We start from the raw sequence: 17,009 nt of genomic DNA on the forward strand, positions 1-17,009 counted from the left end.
GAGAACGGATGAATGGCGTCGGCCGTCGGAAACCGTATATGTAGGTCTCTCGACGAAAGAGAGCGGCGGTTGCTCTTCCGCGGAGTTCGTGCTCCATTACGGCGGTTCTCGCATCGAGGCCACTTCGACCGTTCCCGACGAGTCGTTTCGGCTCTCCGGACCACTTCGCGACGGTTCAATGCGTCGAGGAACTCCGACGATTGCCCTTCCGGTGGCTACGCGCGTCGCTATGCACGCGGTGGGTGCGCGTCCATGGGCTCGCGGCTGGAAAAATGGGCCTCCCCAGGCTAAAAACTACATCCATCCGGCGCTAAATAACGCCGGATTTCGGTCTAGGGAGCCCAACGGCTGGGATGCTCTTACCTCTCTACCACGTACAGAATAAAATATATAAGCCAATTTAATGCGTCCCAGTCCCAAAGTCCAGCTTCATTTACTCTGAAGCGTACCCATCTTGTTCCAGAGGATGGGAATGGGAATGGGATGGACCAGATAAATCAGAATCAGATCCACCGAACAGCCCGCAGGACGGTACGAGGGACAGTGTGTGGGTCGCAATTTTCTCCCGATCCTGCCCACCATCCAGGGCCACCACCTCGGCGCCTTCCCTTTCCCAGCCGTGCCTTGCCTTGGACGCTTCACCCTGTCAGGGCCGGCCTGTCTACCTCTCCCTCCCCCTCCGTCGCCGTCTTCGCCACTCCGCTCCGCCCCCGTCTCCACGGCGACGGCGTCCTAGGTCCCAATCCTTCCCGCTTGTCTCCCTCCACACTCGTCAGATTTGACGCCGCCCAGCCTTCAAACACTGGTGTGCTACCCACTAGTATTAGTAGACGAGAGTACCAGGCCAGAGCGGCTCCTGTCCACCGCGCTACGACTACGAGGCGCCCTCGTCTTGGAGTTCCCAATCGCCCGCGTCGTCTCTGCGATCCCTGCGGCCTTAAATGGCGGAAGGGCCGACCGGCCACTAGCCATCGCAGCAGCAACCGAAGCCGCCGGGATTCTCCGCCCTCCTTCCGGTGAGTAAATTTTGGTTCCTCTCTAGTTCCATCCTCATCCCCATTCTTTCCTTCCAGCCAGGTCGAGCTATATCCAGTTTCCGTTTCCCGATCCGCCTCAAACTGGATACGCGTGTTGGACCAGCAAAATTAAACCGCGTAATTTCACTAGGGTCAATTTTCCCGATTCGGGGTTGATCTGGTGATCCAGCGAGGGCGTATTACCCGTTGTCCCTGTCCAGAACTGGCACTGTTTACACTCTGCAATTGCTCCGCGTTTGACTGTTTGGTGAGACTAGTGGCTGCCTGCAACGCATGGCGCTTTGCGCCGGAGTTTTTTTTTTTTTTTTTTTTTTTGATTTTGATCTGGGCTTTGCACTATCGTTGCTTGTGGAACTTGGCTTAGCGGTTAGGACGTTGCGGGGGTTTGCTTGCCTTGAGGGAGACGCGCTGTCGTGTTGGCACAGATACTCCCCGTTTTAAGGATTCGACGTGGTCCAGAATTGGTATTGTGGCGAGGTATACTACTAGTACTAGTGCATTCATTCAGGCCTAGTAATGGTGCCATCGTAGTACTACGTTCTCATCCACTCTGTTTCTGTCATACTACTTCTGTAGCTTGTGCCATTACAATTGGTCCAGGAGTCCTTTTCTCAGGTAGTAACATAAATTCCCTGGTTTCAATAGGAGATCTGCTCATAATGTGTTCATGTTGAGGAACACGGTGGAATTGCCATGCTCTTGTTTCTTTATCTGTCTGGACAGTATGCCCCCCTCTTTTCGCATTACGATGATAGATTGTTTGGCGATTTTGTAACAGAGTTTCTTCTTTTCTGCAGCGTGTAGTTTCTTCGTCCTTCTCTCGAGATCTCGTACTTGCATGAGCTGATTGGCAGCCCCACTCCTTGGTTCCTGATGGAGGGCTTGCGCTACCAAGTCCGTGGTTCTGGTTCGTCCAGGATCTGGCTATGTCTTCTTCTACTTCTCGCCCTTCAGAACAGCAGCTGGGTGCTCTCAGACTCGCCTTATCTGGTCGGCATGGGGAGCTATGACATAACAGGGCCAGCGGCAGATGTTAACATGATGGGTTATGCAAATACCGAGCAGATTGCGTCAGGGATCCACTTCAGGCTAAAGTCACGCGCGTTCATCGTTGCCGAGCCTGATGGAAAGCGTGTTGTGTTTGTCAATCTTGATGCTTGCATGGCATCACAGCTTGTCAACATAAAGGTGCTAGAAAGGCTAAAAGCAAGGTAACGCTCAACTTCCCTTGAATTTTTTATCATCAGAAAACCCTGAAATGTTGTTTGCAATGGTTCTGTGTATGTGATGTCTATTCGCAGACTGAAAATGTTGCATGCTTCTTTTATAATCCTTTGCACATTTCGGTCTCTTGAATTTTTTTGGTTCATTATATCAAGTTGTTTGTTTACTTCTTACCTACTTATTTTCTTGATTGTGTCAAGCCATCATTAATAATTGGTGTCTTTCTGCACATTATTTTGGTTATTAACTAAGACACTGCCTCTTAACATCCTTAGCCATTTCACAAGACATATGCATACTGTAAAATCTGCTTGTTCTACTTAGTGAGAAAGTAGATTCTTCCTTCCATGCTGGTGAAGTTGAGTTGACTTTCCAAACCTCAATTTTGCAGGTATGGTGATCTTTATAATGAGAACAACGTGGCTATTAGTGGCATCCATACCCATGCTGGGCCTGGAGGATATCTGCAGTATGTGGTCTACATCGTCACATCTCTTGGGTTTGTTCGCCAGTCATTTGATGTAATTGTCGATGGCATTGAGCAAAGCATCGTTGAAGCTCATAACAACCTCCGTCCTGGGAAAATCTATGTCAATAACGGTATAAAACTATCCGCATCGTCTTTGACTAAGGTTTTACCAAACCACCATTGGCACATATATGTTTTAAAATACATTTGTTCGGTATTATTTACAGTGCCTTCCACCTTGCTCTATGGGTTATGCATTTAGTTTCAAGTTGGTCTTTAAATGTTAATTTGAAGTCTAGCTGCAAAGTTTTCAACTAGTACAGAAAGCTATACGATAACCAATGTCACAGTATAATTTTAGATGCTGCCTGCTCTTTTTTTTTCCAAACAGTCCTTGTTTTGCCAGATAAGCTTAGATATAGTTGCTCGGAAAATTTTGTTATCAATCTCAGACTTGATTTTCAGGCGACCTTCTTGATGCTGGTGTGAATCGCAGCCCGAGCGCGTATCTTAATAACCCTGCTGAAGAGAGAAGCAAATATCAGTATAACGTTGATAAACAAATGACCCTCGTTAAGTTTGTAGATAATGAAATGGGTCCAGTTGGAAGTTTTAATTGGTTTGCGACTCACGGTACATCAATGAGTCGTAAAAATTCTTTGATAAGTGGTGATAACAAAGGAGCAGCTGCACGTTTCATGGAAGACTGGGCTGAACAAAATGGTGTTTCAAAGCAGAAAGGTCATGCAAATTCTGTTGATTTTCGATCCTTGCACCTGTCATCTGTACTGCCGAGAAGAGTCTCTACAATAATCCCGGAACCAAATGAAATAAGTATGTTCCATGCTTCTTGCTCTGTTTAGATAGTGTATTGGAACGAAACATGTTAAGTTGTTCCTGAACCTTTTTTTTTTTCTTAAATTGGTTTTTTCAGCTGATGACTTAATGCAATTGGCATCATCCTACGTGGCCTCAGGCGGCAGAAGATTAGCAGCTTCAAATATTGCTAGACGTATTAGAAGCACTCAAGAAAACACTGCCAAATTTGTTTCTGCATTTTGCCAGTCAAATTGTGGAGATGTTAGTCCAAATGTGCTGGGAACGTTTTGTATAGACACCCATCTTCCTTGCGATTTCAATCACAGCACATGTAATGGGAAGAATGAACTTTGTTATGGACGAGGCCCAGGGTATTCATCATACATAACAAGTTAATAACCTTCAGTGCACATTATTGGCAACTAGTTATAAATGAAACTTTCAATGTTGCTGTCTTGCAGGTACCCTGATGAGTTCGAAAGTACCCGCATAATTGCGAGTCGGCAGTTTCTGAAGGCCGCAGATCTCTTTAATTCAGCTTCTGAAGAAATACAAGGAAAAATCGACTATAGGCATACTTACTTGGATTTCTCGCAGCTCGGAGTTAGTGTTTCTACAAGCACAGGTGGTCAGCAGGTGGTGAAAACATGCCCAGCAGCCATGGGGTTTGCATTTGCTGCTGGAACGACAGATGGCCCTGGAGCTTTTGATTTCAAACAAGGAGATGACAAGGTTCAGCCTATGAACTAAATACGTGCTTCTGAATTTTTGATGACATGCTATTCGCTGATTGTTAACTTTTTCTTATCAGGGAAACCCTTTCTGGAGATTAGTGAGGAACTTACTAAAGACACCAGGGAAAGAGCAAGTCGAGTGCCATGCTCCGAAACCAATATTGCTAGACACTGGTGAAATGAAGGAACCATATGATTGGGCGGTATGACTTACTTTTTGCAATATATGCAAAGCTTGTAAAAACACTTGCTCTGATGTTATTTCACTTGATAGTTGACACCAAGGTCAACACTAATAAGGACAAATTACTGCTGCACTAAATCAGGACTCCATAGGCTGATATATAACATATAATTTCCTGTAATATCAGTCCCTTTTCTTTAACCAATTTTATTTTTTCCCATTGGGTTTTCTTAGTTTTAGAGCTTAAATCGTAGCCAATATCCACATTTTCCCTCTGAACACAGCTTTTCTGGTGTGATGAGATTGAATGGGTTGCCGTTTGTGTACTGCAGGACACCTGTTATGCGTAAGCTCCACGATATGTTAAATCAGAGCCAAGATCTCTAACTAGAAACCAACTTACTAAGTTAACACTGTTTTTTATTTCCTGGTCCTGTATTTCTTGCCTGGTCTTGTATTGACTTCTGCAATCTTATGCAGCCTTCGATTCTTCCCATTCAGATCATAAGAATCGGCCAGCTGGTTATCTTGTGTGTTCCTGGAGGTATATTCCAATTTGTCAATCCTACTATGTCTGTCAAGTTAGAAGTGCATGTGGTTTCCTTCATCTTTCGAGATGTGTTATGACATCCAATGTTTGAGATACCGTTGCTCAACAAAAGCAGCAATATGCATGTCTTAATCATCCTTCCCATTTTGATTTGCTTTGGAAGGACAAACTAGCCCAGATGAGCGATAACTCAAGGCAGCATGACCAGCAAAGCTAGGGGGTTGGTAGATAAGATGAATTAGTATTTTGTGTTGAAATATAACTATTTCAAAATATAGTATATAGTTCTATTTATTACAAACTAATTAGTTGACCAAAGGATGACAAAAAGAAGAGCAAGCGAACCTTGCCCATGTTAGCGTCCTTCCTATACATACCAAAGTTTTTTAGCTCTTCAAAAAACTAGCCTTGCTGGGCAGGAGTTAGGTGGGAAATTGCTTGGCTTCTAGAACTAGCAAGGGAGCCACAAATGGTCAGAAACAATAAGCACCAGCACTCCGTTAATTCTTTTGTTACATTTTGGTACAGAATTCACGACAATGGCTGGCAGGCGGCTGCGTGATGCTGTCAAGAATGTACTGATAAGTGGCAGCAATGGTGAATTTAATAGCAATATTCATGTTGTTCTTGCGGGGCTGACAAACACATATTCTCAGTATGTTACAACGTTCGAAGAATACCAGATCCAAAGATATGAGGTATGTCATTCGATCACAAAAGAACAGTTGCACATAATTTTTAGTTACTGCAATTTTTACTGTTTTACTAGATTGCATTATATTAATTGATATGGATAAAATGTGCACTTTGTCCTTGTTTTATGTCAGATTTTACATCTATAGACTTCTTGTTATGATGTTTTTTCATGTCCCTGCTCAGTCCAGATGTATCAGAATATCAATCACGCAATTTGCTTGCAAGCCTGCAATAGAACTGGGTGTCATGATTTGATGATGTCTTTACACATATCAGAACTTGTTTCAGCAACATCCACTTTCTTGACACAACTAGTAAATAGTACTTTGTGAACTGCTAAAGATGAGTTGTTACTAGTTGAAAATAAGGGTACCTTTGCAAAACTAGAAAGAAAGAAAAAAGACCCAAGCCTCCTCATCCACAACTTCAGTACAGCGAAGATCCTTCAGTAAAGTATCCTTCTCATAGAAATTTTGCTAATCGGAGAACCGTAGGGCCCAAGTCTTGCCTCCTATAGAAAAAATTGTGGTCAGCGGTAAACCAGACCAGATAGAAATACAGTAAGCAACGGTAAACACTATATAGTGGTGGGATCCTGGTGATACACTCCAATGAACCAGACATTATTCCCAGCCTTCTGTAGAGACCATACCATCTCATCCGCCGCAACAACTTTTGACAGGAAACCTAACTCATCGAAAGAACTAGGTAGAGATTACAGATTGAAATCACACCTCAGAACACCCCAAATGTACTCGGCCACAGAATAATGGAGAAAGGGATGATCTATAGATTCAGCACTGTTACAGAACAGACGTTTTGCACTACCAATCCATCCTCTTATGTAGTAGCACATTCTTAAAAGGTAACCACAAAATACCTTTACTTTGAGTGGTCACATCAAAAACTATTATCTGTTTAAAAGGGCAAATTATCTAGCTTTCAGGGCAGCATATATTGAATGAGCATTAGAAACACCAGAGGAACAAAGAGTCCATTTACATTTATCTTCCTCCTCAGACAGCTCCACCCCACTGCACAAGTCAGTCAGCTGATACCAGGGGCTAACTCCCCCCACAAAGTCTTGGGAACTTATTGCATAAAGTACTATCCCCAATCCATAGATCCTCTTCTTTCCTCCATTACCAACTAGTTTTGCAAAATTGGAAAAAAAATACCTCCAACTTTAGCTTTTTTTTGTGTCCCTTCGCTGAAGATCTGATATACTTCCTCCGATCCATAATAAGTGTAGGACCTTTAGTTCAATTTAGTCCAAATTTGAAATAAAACTTATGGATCGGATGGAGTATCTTAACCTGAATTTCTAGTTATTGTTCGGTCAAATATATAAAATAGATGTACTCAGGTATGTATCAATGCATAAATAATTCATTGGACTGGGTACGTTTTGTAGGGAGCATCAACGCTGTACGGTCCACATACCTTGAGTGCATACATCCAAGAGTTTCAGAAGCTTGCCACAGCAATGGTTACAAACCAACAGGTCCCAACAAATGTCCAACCTCCTGACATGCTGCACAAGCAAATCGGACTACTGCCAGGTGTAATGTTTGACACAACTCCTATTGGTGCCAACTTCGGAGATGTCAGCTCCGACGTTCCTGCAAACTCGAACTTCAGGAAGGGCAGCACTGTGAACGCTACATTCTATTCGGCCTGTCCAAGGAATGACCTTCTCACCAACGGCACCTTCGCACTTGTTGAGAAGCTAAATGGCAAGGACTGGATTCCTGTCTATGACGACGATGATTGGTCATTGCAGTTCAAGTGGTCAAGGCCTTCAAAACTGAGTTCAAAAAGTTTTGCCACTCTGGAGTGGACCATTCCTGAAGATGCTGCCTCCGGTGTTTACAGGCTGAGGCATTTCGGTGCCTCTAAGCCAATTATAGGTTCAATCAAGCATTTTACAGGTGCCTCTAGTGCATTCGCAGTGCGTTAGGCAATACACGATGCTTTTGGCGGTGTACCTGCCAGAATGTAGAAACACACACGTCTTGGAATGTGATCTCGTTAAGGCACCGACATGGTTTCTTCCTTGTATTTACTTGTGTATGAGAGTTGTAATGGTGTTCGATTATGCGAAATCCTATACTTAACTTCCAAGGGAAATATATATAGCATGTACATTATACTGTCGATATATTTGGTGTTTCCAATTGCAGCAGGTAGCAGGAGATTTCAGGATTATGGGAGTGAAACCAACATGCCTACCAATATCTAGTGATGTTAACAGCCTTGACGACTGTGTGCTTCAAATTACCGTTATGTCGTTCATGATCAACGATACCCCGCTGAAGCGTTCTTGCATCAACACTTACTTTTACAGCACCCTCAAAAGGCAATCTGAAAACAGCATTCCCAGCCGTCGCATGGTGCTATTGTCTTCCAGGCAACTGATAGAGCACACATCCTCCCAGAAAGGTGTGCTCTTCCGGTCTTCCCAAGCTTTTTCCGACAAAAAGCAAGGAAAATGGGTTTGATATCCATCAAAGCATTCCAAAATTGTGATGGCCCAGGTTTCTTCTCAGCTTGAGTAAGAATTTGGTTCTGAAGGTACTTCTTTCGCAAAATACTTTGCCAAATTCCCTCCTCATTTTCCAACTTCCAAATCCTCTTCCCAGCAAGCACACATTCATTAATTTTATTCCAAACCCCTAGTCAACCTAAAGCTTTGGGAGTATAGACTGTATCCCAAATTCCCAATTGACTAAGTGATACTCCCTCCGGTCTCTTTTAATTGACTCGGATTTAGTACAACTTTGTACTAAATTTGAATCAATTAAAAAGGACCGGAGGGAGTATTTCCTAGAGCCAAGTTCTTCTTGCCGCAACAGTCTGTTCATGAACACATCAGACTTGTTACACAGACCAACTGGTAAACCATAAAAAGACATCATATGTATATGCAAGTTACTTAAGCAAGAGTTCAACAAGGTGACTCTTCCCGCAATGAGCAGAAGTTCACTTTGCCAGCATTCTAGCTTTTTACCCATTCTGTCCTCAGATGTGTTCCAATGCTTGTTTAGTATCCTGATGGAGTCCACACGAATTCCCAAATAAGACAGGCATACTACCATCTTTGCATGTGAAAATCTCTTCACAATGCTCAACATTGTCCCTGGTTGATCAAAACAGAAAACATCACCTTTTGTGAAAGTGTATTTCTAGGCCAGACAACTGGTCAAACATGCATAAAATGATTTTGAGGTTTCTGGCATTTTCTTCACCTTCCTTAAGCAGGAACATAGTATCATGGGCATATTGCATATTGCAGTGTGCAGATGCCTCGGTCCTGTAATTCAGCTGTCACACCCACCAAAATTCCTAAATCAGTAGCTCGATGGATCAAATATGCCAAAGAATCAACCGTCACATTAAATAAAAGAGGAGACAGCGGATTTCCTCGTCTTACTCCTCTATCAGTAAGGCATGTACAATGGTAGAGAAGACATGCCTTCCCTTACACCGCCATATCAGCTAGAGAATGCATTAGATATAAGTCATACAACGGAATTATCTCTTACAGACATCTCTATTAATTAATATGAATAATTAAATTTTGGTAGGAAATTTGTTGCTAAGAAAAGACATATGTGATATAATAGATAAAATAGTCTTCTCTTATTTTTTAAGAGATAATCCCTTAGCTAAGGAAGACAACATTCTCCCTCCTCTAACTAAGCAAAAATCTGATGTGGCATCTCTAAGGGAAGGCTAACATCACCCCATTAGGGCATGTATAATGGTAGAGAAGGCATGTCTTCCCTTACCCTGCCACATCAGCTAGAGAAAGCATTAGATATAAGTCATACAATTTATTATCTCTTACGCCATCTCTAGCAAGTAATACGAATAATTAATTTTTGGTAGAAAATTTATGGCTAAGGGAAGACGTATGTGATACAATGGAGAAAATAGTATTTCCTTATTTTCTAAGAGATGATCCCTTAGCTAAGAGAAGACAGCCTTCTCTCTGCATTGTCTCTCCTCCAACTAAGTAAAAATCTGAGGGCATGTACAATAATAGGGAAGACACGTCTTCTCTTAGCATTCCATGTCATCTAGAGATGATGATAAATATAATCGGTACAATGCATTATCTTTTATTGTCATATCTTGCAATAAATGATAATTAATTATTTTGACTAGGAAATTATGTGACTAAGAGAAGACAAGTCCTACAATGGGAAACAATAGTCTTCTCTTACCCTTAGCTAAGGGAAGACAACCTTCTCTTCTTTCATTCTCTCTCCTCCAACTAAGCAAAAAATCTAACGTGGCAAGCGTAAGGAAGGCTGACATCACCCAATTGTACGTGCCCGACGTGACATCTGTATGGGAAGACTGACATCACCCCATTGTACGTGCCCTTATACATGCCCTAACATGCCGCCCCAGCTCCCCATTTACCATCTACCATAATACTCATAGTCATATTAATAACCTGATCAGAAAAAAACATTTAATTAGTTTCACAATTTTACCCAGAAATGCCCAATTAATTTGATCTCTCCATATCGCTACCAAACGTGAGTTCGCTTAACTGGATCTAATGGTCGACATCGACCGCTGACCGCCCGCAAGTAACAAAAACCATTAGCACCGCAACGCGTTCAATCGCCTGTGTCCAGACGAGGGAAAGGAGGAAGAACTGTACCAAACTTGGGGAAAGCAAAAGGGAAAAGAAAGGTTAAATTTCATGTTTCTAGGCTGAAGCTGAAGGTAGTGTATAAACGCTGCTTCATGTTCTTACTTCTTACACGTGGATATGAAACGTGCTGTCGCTGGCTTTACAAGCCAAGCAATACAGTGTAGTAGGAGTAGTTTACTAGCATTCCAAGGAACCCGCGAGCGATTTCTTGGCTTTGGGGAAGACTGCTAGATCCTCTCGTCACATCGGTCTCGTCCTTGTCCGCGATACAGAAGCACGTTTGACATTTAGAAATTATTACTCGTAGAAGCCCTTGCCCGATGTGACGACTGTTCATGCATCTCTGGACTCCCAAAACTCGCACGGAGACGGTTCGTTTGTTACACCAAGAAGCATGCGTATCCAAGGAGGATAGATGCCGGTTGTTTCCCAGCAAGGCGATGGATTACAGGATTAGCAGGTAGCAGCCCTCTGAAATTTTTGTAACCATCGTGTCTTCCGGGTCCTGTCGAGAAGGACGAGCAAGACGCGGTTCATGCATGCCAGTCAGCAGGATAGCCCGGAATGTCATTGTACACGCCTCTTCCTCAAGGAAAATCGTGTGCAGGTTCACGAATGAGACAACACCCATGATACTGTATTTTTTTCGTTTCTCATGTGAAATCGTTACACCAAGTCCCAACATGGCGCATAGGAAGCATCGGAAGAGCGACCTGCTATGGGCATCCATTCCTGAAAACCTCATCTACAGGAATGACGTCAGCAGTGATATCATTCATGTGGTCAACAATTTTTTTATAAAATTCTAAAATAAATCTGAAACATAACTGAAACACGAATATTTTTGCGAAACAAATTGGAGTGACGTCGGCGGTGACATCATGAGTTTCACTTTTTTTTTGAATTGGAGGTAAAAGCTTTGCCTCATCCATTAACTCATCCATTAATTAAGAAGGTGTCCGATTTTTAGAAAAAAATCGGACGAAAATCTACAACAACCGGGCCAAGCCCACACTAACAACACACCTACATAGACCACAAGGCGACACTAACAAGCACTCAAACACGACACTCGAACGTCGCGTCGAAAAGACAGGCCACGACATTGAGAGGCACCCGTCAACGAACTGCTGATCGAGGATAGGCAACAACCAAGGTGGCGAGGAAGTCGCAAACCTCTCTGGCGACGACAGCTCCAGCCACAACTGGCAACAACCCAGACTTAGCGACCCCATCACCAATAAGAACCACATGTCTGCCGGACTCAGGCGAGGGAGAGACTGCAACGTCAACAACAGCACACTTCTCAAGTGCCTGACACGGTGGAGAAGCCGCATCCGATAACTCGTGCGAACCGGGCCTCACTTCCTCAATGGGGGAGGCGTAAGCACACCACCACACAACTCCAGGAGTTCAGACATGATCTGCATAACCGGAGCCTTGATCGCCGAGCACACCGTAGCACGAGGAGAGAAACAACCACAACTGTTTCATAATATTTTTCATGTATCACTTTTGTTTCATAAATTTTTTACTTGTGTTTCAATTATTAGTTTTATATTAGAAAATATCAAAAGGCTCACCAATCTCAAAGCATGGACTAGACGGTAGATGTGACACCGGTAGGTACCGTTACCGGTAAAATCGTTGTGTTCCATCCATTCCATTAGTGATGGAAACACACATAGTATTGCCCGTCCAACATCAATTTTCATATTTTCAAAACAAACATAAATACAAATATGAAATGCTGACGAATATAAACTCGGAGTAGATGTTACTCAAACAAGGGTGCGGAGCAAATGTTTATTTGTTTTTAGTTCATAACGGGTAGAACATGACGAAATAATAGACTCGTGAGTCGTGATTTATATATAGTGAGTCAACTATATAATGGCATATATTGATAAACTTCCTCTTTGCCAAAATGTAGTGCATGAAAGATTTTTAGAAGTCAAACGATGTAAAGTTTGACCAGGTATATGAAAAAACTATCAACATATATAATACCAAATTGTTATCATTAGATATTTTAGACGTTGATACTTTTTTCTACGTACTTGATCAAACTTAACACCATTTGGCATTTAAAAGAAAACTTTATATACACTACATTTAGGCAAGGAAGAGTAATACACATTAGTTTCAAGTTCAGTCAAATAGAATTAGATTTCTCACTTTGTTAACTTTTCTAGGTTAGGTAATTGTCATATGAAGGATGGAACTACTAAAATTGGCTAACGTAATCTTATTTGGATACAGATATATCTATTTTCATATCTATATTTGCTTCAAAATTCAATACCATACTTTTTTATAAAACGGATTCGGATATTTACCACATCCACTTCCGTTGATATTACCACTCATTTTTAATTATTCAAATATGAATATCAAATAATTTAATTTATGCACTATGAGTTTCAAGCCCTACATACATTTGATGTACTCCCTCTATCCATAAAATTTATGTGAAATTTATCAAAATTTAAATGTATCTAGACACTAAATAGTATATAGATATATCCTATTTTTGACAAATGTGAGACATATTTCGTGAAGCAGAGGGAGTATATAAATGGGCGGTTGAATCGAATCGTAGCATCGTACAGTAGCATGGTTCCCTTCCCGTCCACACAAGCCGTACAGTTCTCCTTGCACGCAGAGGCCACCATGATAGCCATCTCTGCAGGTGCGTCTGCCCAAGCACTCAGCACAGTTGTATCCTGCCTGCATACGGCTACTGCAACTTCTACGAGCCCTACCGAAACAGAGCAACTCCCCTCGCCTCTCCAAGCAGTCAAGATCCGCGAATCCTACGCATCAAATTCCATCATTGCGCCCGCAAGCCTCTAGGATGCAGTTTCGTCATCAGTAAAAGCGCAGGAACAAGATAATTAACCCTGAATGAAAACAAGAACGAAAACCTGCACTTTCACAGCATAATGGAGTAGAAATTTTTCCGATGGGCATCATAGCCGCGGGCCCCCACCGCGCGGCCTCAGATGCACGCTGAAAGCTCCTCCTCGGATTCGCTGCTAATGCTGACGGCAGTGCTGTGCAGCAGCGCAAGTCACGCAGCTTTTGCGCTTAGTTAAGCTTTGCCATGGCTTTTCCTCCAAATTATAACGAGATTAAAGGCCTAAAGCCAACCCCAAGGTCAGACTAAACAATGCTTTCCGACCTCCTTTTCCTCCGTCAAAGCTAGTGTAGCTTTGGGCCATTCTCGCGAGTCGACCTTTTACTTCCCTCTCGTCGCGATAACGCAGGTAAACGAAAGGGCAGCAAGCGAAAGCGAGGCGAGCATGGAGAGGCGGCGAGCTCTGGAGATAAACAATGGCGAAAGAAATGGGCGTGGCGCGGTTTCCCGAGCCCTCAGAATCACGCGCAGATCTTTGTCTTCACCACCCACATCGTACGTACGCCACATCGCTCACGCCTCCACCGGCACCGGCTCGTCGGCCATCATGGCGCTGCGGAACGGAAGGGCCCTCCGAGACCTTTTTCGAGCTTTTCCGAGATCCCAACCTTCCGTCTCCATCTGCTAGCTTTTGCTTGTCCAAGCCAAGAAGAAACCATATCGCAAAGTTCTTGCAAGAAGAGGAGTACGGTTGGCGTGCGTTTGGTTCCAAACCAAATGAGGGATGGGATGGGATGGTCCCCTTTTTATATGTGTTTGGTTATGAACTGTGAGGGATGGTACCATCCACTTAAGAGAATATACCTTAAATATGCTGAATCAGGTGATCCCTTAGAATTGGCCGGACCTCTCCATCCATGTTTTTCTAATACGTGGACCGACTCCTAATTCCTCTTCTCCTCTCTGTCATTCCTCGCTCGATCTCGTCACCGTGCGACCACCTCGTCCAAGTTCGGCAGCCGCTCGTCGGGCCAGGCCTCTGCTCGCCAGGCCGCCGCTCCTCGGGCCACCGCCTCAAGCTCGCCCGCCTCAACCCCGCGACCGCCGTCCAAGATCGATAGCCACCTAGACCGGCGTCGTCGGCCGCCGCTCCTCGGGCCGCCGCCTCAACTTCGCGACCCCCATCCAAGATCGGCAGCCACCTGGACCGGCGTCGCCGGCCGCCGCTCGCCAGGCCGTCGCCTCAACCTCGCGGCCGCCGGCCAAGACCGGAAGCCACCCAGACCGGCGTCGCTGGCCGCCGGTCCCCGCTCCCTGCGCGCGTTCTTCCCAGTAGATGGTTGGTGAATCCGTGCACTCCTCACATTGTTTCCCACTTTCTGTTAAGCTAATTGTAATTAAAAGCATGTTAACCCGTTGGTAGTAAAAGCATTGTAAGCTAAACGGATACCATCCATCCACTTCATGTCTTGAAACCAAACAAAACACAAAACGCGAACTAAGGACGATCCCATCCTCCAAAACCTGGACCATCCATCCCATCCCTTTCAATGCTTCCAACCAAACGGACCCTTGATTATACATTTTTGTGACATCTCGTACGTGTGCATTGCAAATAATTATATGAGACCTGGTGGTCGTCTTGCTGCTGAGTATGGTCACATCCGCCATTCGACGGAAATGGCGACGAGATATCATGATTCGTGCTATTTTTTCTCATAATTGTAAACGACACACACAGTGAGAAGCTATGGCAGTCAAAATTAAGGCAGAAAATGTAGGAGTGGAGTGCCTAAATTAGATACAGGTAGTGTTCGTGTACAAGGAGGACGATGGCATGAAGAAAAGAAAGATGGACGAAAGAACTGGCACCCTTCCACGCTTGTACATGTGGGTAGAAGGTGGCTAAAAGAGCCTAAAAGGAGCTCTTTCTCCACGCCAAAAAATACAAAAGAACTCTCACACAAAGGACTGTTAAAGATCTCGCTAGCTTGCTAAACCACCGCATGCCCTCCAAGCTTTTAACAATTTGAGGTACTTCGTCGTCTTTTCGTCGCCAACTTTGCGAAATTCAGCGCGAAGCTTCGGTCCCGCTTAATTCCCCCCGAATTCCCAAGCCAAATGTTCTATAGTTAGAGCATGTAAAGCAAAGAGAAGTCTCTTTGATTTGATTGGCTACGACGCTCGTCGGGATGCAGGCTCTGTTCCTCGATCACTCCACGACCGCAGAAGCGACGAGTCGCACTCCGACATGGACGCTGCACGAAGCAATGCAAGTGATACGCGCGTCAGAACAACTGCTTCGATAATACAGTAATAATCTCGACGAAATTAGCGGAGGACGACGGGCACGTACCGCGGTGGATGGACTCCTTGCAGTGCGCGATGGCGCTGGCGATGCCGTCCTGCTGCTCCAGGAGCGTGTCGTCACGCCGGGACGGCGGTGACGAGAACTGGGCAGGAGCCGCCGTCTGCGCCGCGGACGCCGACCGGCTCTTCCGCAGCCGGATGTCCGCAGCGGGCGCCACCCTGCGCAGCCGCCTCGAGATCTTGCTCAGGTACCGCCTGATCACCTCCGCCGAGGGCTGCCCCCTCTTGGCGCCCGTTTCTTGGTCCTGGTCCGGCGACGGCGAGTCGTGCCCGTACGCGCTGAAGATCCTCGCGGAGCGCGCGCTGCTGGAGCTGCGGGAGAAGCTGGCGCGGCCGCCGTAGAAGGCGGCCTTGGCGGACGCGGCTCCGAAGCTGAACGTGCGCAGCCTGCCGCGCCTGCCGCTCGCGCTCAGCCGCGCGGCAGCGGCGTCGTCGCTGGGCTCTGACGCGCAGAACTTCAGCTGCGGGGGCAGCGCGCCGCCCCACCCGCACCGGCCGAAGGAGAGGCGGTCGTAGGGCGGCGGCGAGGACGCGGAGCAGCTCCGCTGGCGCTGCAGCGAGATGACGAGGTCGGCGTCGCCGCCCGCGCAGCAGGAGGAGGAGGAGGTTGAGGAGTCCTCGGACTCGGAGCTGGAGCCGGCGGTGGAGGCCGGCGCGGAGCGGCAGCACGACAGGTCGAGGTCGAAGAACGGGCCGTCGTCGTCGTCGACGCCGTAGCCGTAGCCGTAGCCGCACGGGGTGGCCGGCGCCGTCGCTGCGCTCGCGGTGATCGTGGACACGGCGCGGGCGCGGCGGCGGAACCGCCGCGCCGCCAGCAGCCAGAGGACGTGCATGGGCGAAAGCGCTGCCGTGCTTCGCTGCGCGTGGGTGCGTTCGTGCGTGCGCGCCGCGCTCTGTCCGGTGTTGGGGCGTGGGGCGAGCTTGGCGAGTGTGGTGCTGTGGAGGTGGTGGTGGTAGTGGCCTACTGGCTTTTAAACGGGAGCGGCAAAGTAGGCAGACGTGTGTAGATCTATCAAAATGCTCGGGGTCCGTTTTCTTGGTTTTGGCGGTGTGACGAACATACATGAACGATTTGGATTTTGGGCATTCTTGCTCTACGAGTGCAGGATATCGACTTTGGGTGCAATTGTTTGGTGATCGTCTATTGGGTTTTATTTAGCCGGTGCGCCTAGCAGCTTGATTGTAGGCTAAATGTTGATATATTGGTGGTTGTTTATTTTGTATATTTTCAATTGGTTGATTCATGTATTGATCTTAAGTGGTATGTGAATGAAGCTTGTAACAAGACGTACTAGGATATGCTTTAATAAAATAATAATAAAGGCTTTATGCAATTTAACAAGGCAGAGGCTGGGGGATTTCTCCATTTTCGAAAAAAATGTCTTTGTGACGGG

At 45.5% G+C, this 17,009-nt stretch overlaps 2 protein-coding genes across 2 annotated transcripts; one reads left to right on the plus strand and one right to left on the minus strand.

Moving 5' to 3' along the window:
- The first annotated feature begins 1,859 nt into the window (after positions 1-1,859).
- LOC124660379 (neutral ceramidase) lies at positions 1,860-7,874 on the plus strand. The gene is made up of 9 exons (XM_047198185.1): positions 1,860-2,248; positions 2,653-2,861; positions 3,196-3,564; positions 3,665-3,920; positions 4,011-4,281; positions 4,361-4,486; positions 4,948-5,011; positions 5,546-5,715; positions 7,128-7,874. Exons 1-9 carry the CDS (start codon positions 1,911-1,913, stop codon positions 7,671-7,673), a joined length of 2,349 nt encoding a protein of 782 aa, XP_047054141.1. The 5' UTR covers positions 1,860-1,910; the 3' UTR covers positions 7,674-7,874.
- Positions 7,875-15,420: 7,546 nt separating this feature from the next.
- LOC124663481 lies at positions 15,421-16,448 on the minus strand. Its single transcript, XM_047201178.1, has 2 exons — positions 15,602-16,448; positions 15,421-15,503 (listed from the first exon to the last, which is right to left on the minus strand). Exons 1-2 carry the CDS (start codon positions 16,446-16,448, stop codon positions 15,421-15,423), a joined length of 930 nt encoding a protein of 309 aa, XP_047057134.1.
- Positions 16,449-17,009: the final 561 nt, after the last annotated feature.

Source organism: Lolium rigidum, chromosome 6, assembly GCF_022539505.1.
Source record: "Lolium rigidum isolate FL_2022 chromosome 6, APGP_CSIRO_Lrig_0.1, whole genome shotgun sequence".
Lineage (NCBI taxonomy): Eukaryota > Viridiplantae > Streptophyta > Magnoliopsida > Poales > Poaceae > Lolium > Lolium rigidum.

What these genes read in the sequence shown, in the direction of transcription:
- LOC124660379 (XM_047198185.1), top strand. Translation starts at nt 1,911, where the DNA reads ATGGAGGGCTTGCGCTACCAAGTCCGTGGTTCTGGTTCGTCCAGGATC. An exon ending in CTAGAAAGGCTAAAAGCAAG is followed by an intron (nt 2,249 to 2,652) that starts GTAACGCTCAAC and finishes TCAATTTTGCAG; the next exon opens with GTATGGTGATCTTTATAATG. An exon ending in ACCAGATCCAAAGATATGAG is followed by an intron (nt 5,716 to 7,127) that starts GTATGTCATTCG and finishes TACGTTTTGTAG; the next exon opens with GGAGCATCAACGCTGTACGG.
- LOC124663481 (XM_047201178.1), bottom strand. Translation starts at nt 16,448, where the DNA reads ATGCACGTCCTCTGGCTGCTGGCGGCGCGGCGGTTCCGCCGCCGCGCC. An exon ending in CAAGGAGTCCATCCACCGCG is followed by an intron (nt 15,504 to 15,601) that starts GTACGTGCCCGT and finishes TGCTTCGTGCAG; the next exon opens with CGTCCATGTCGGAGTGCGAC.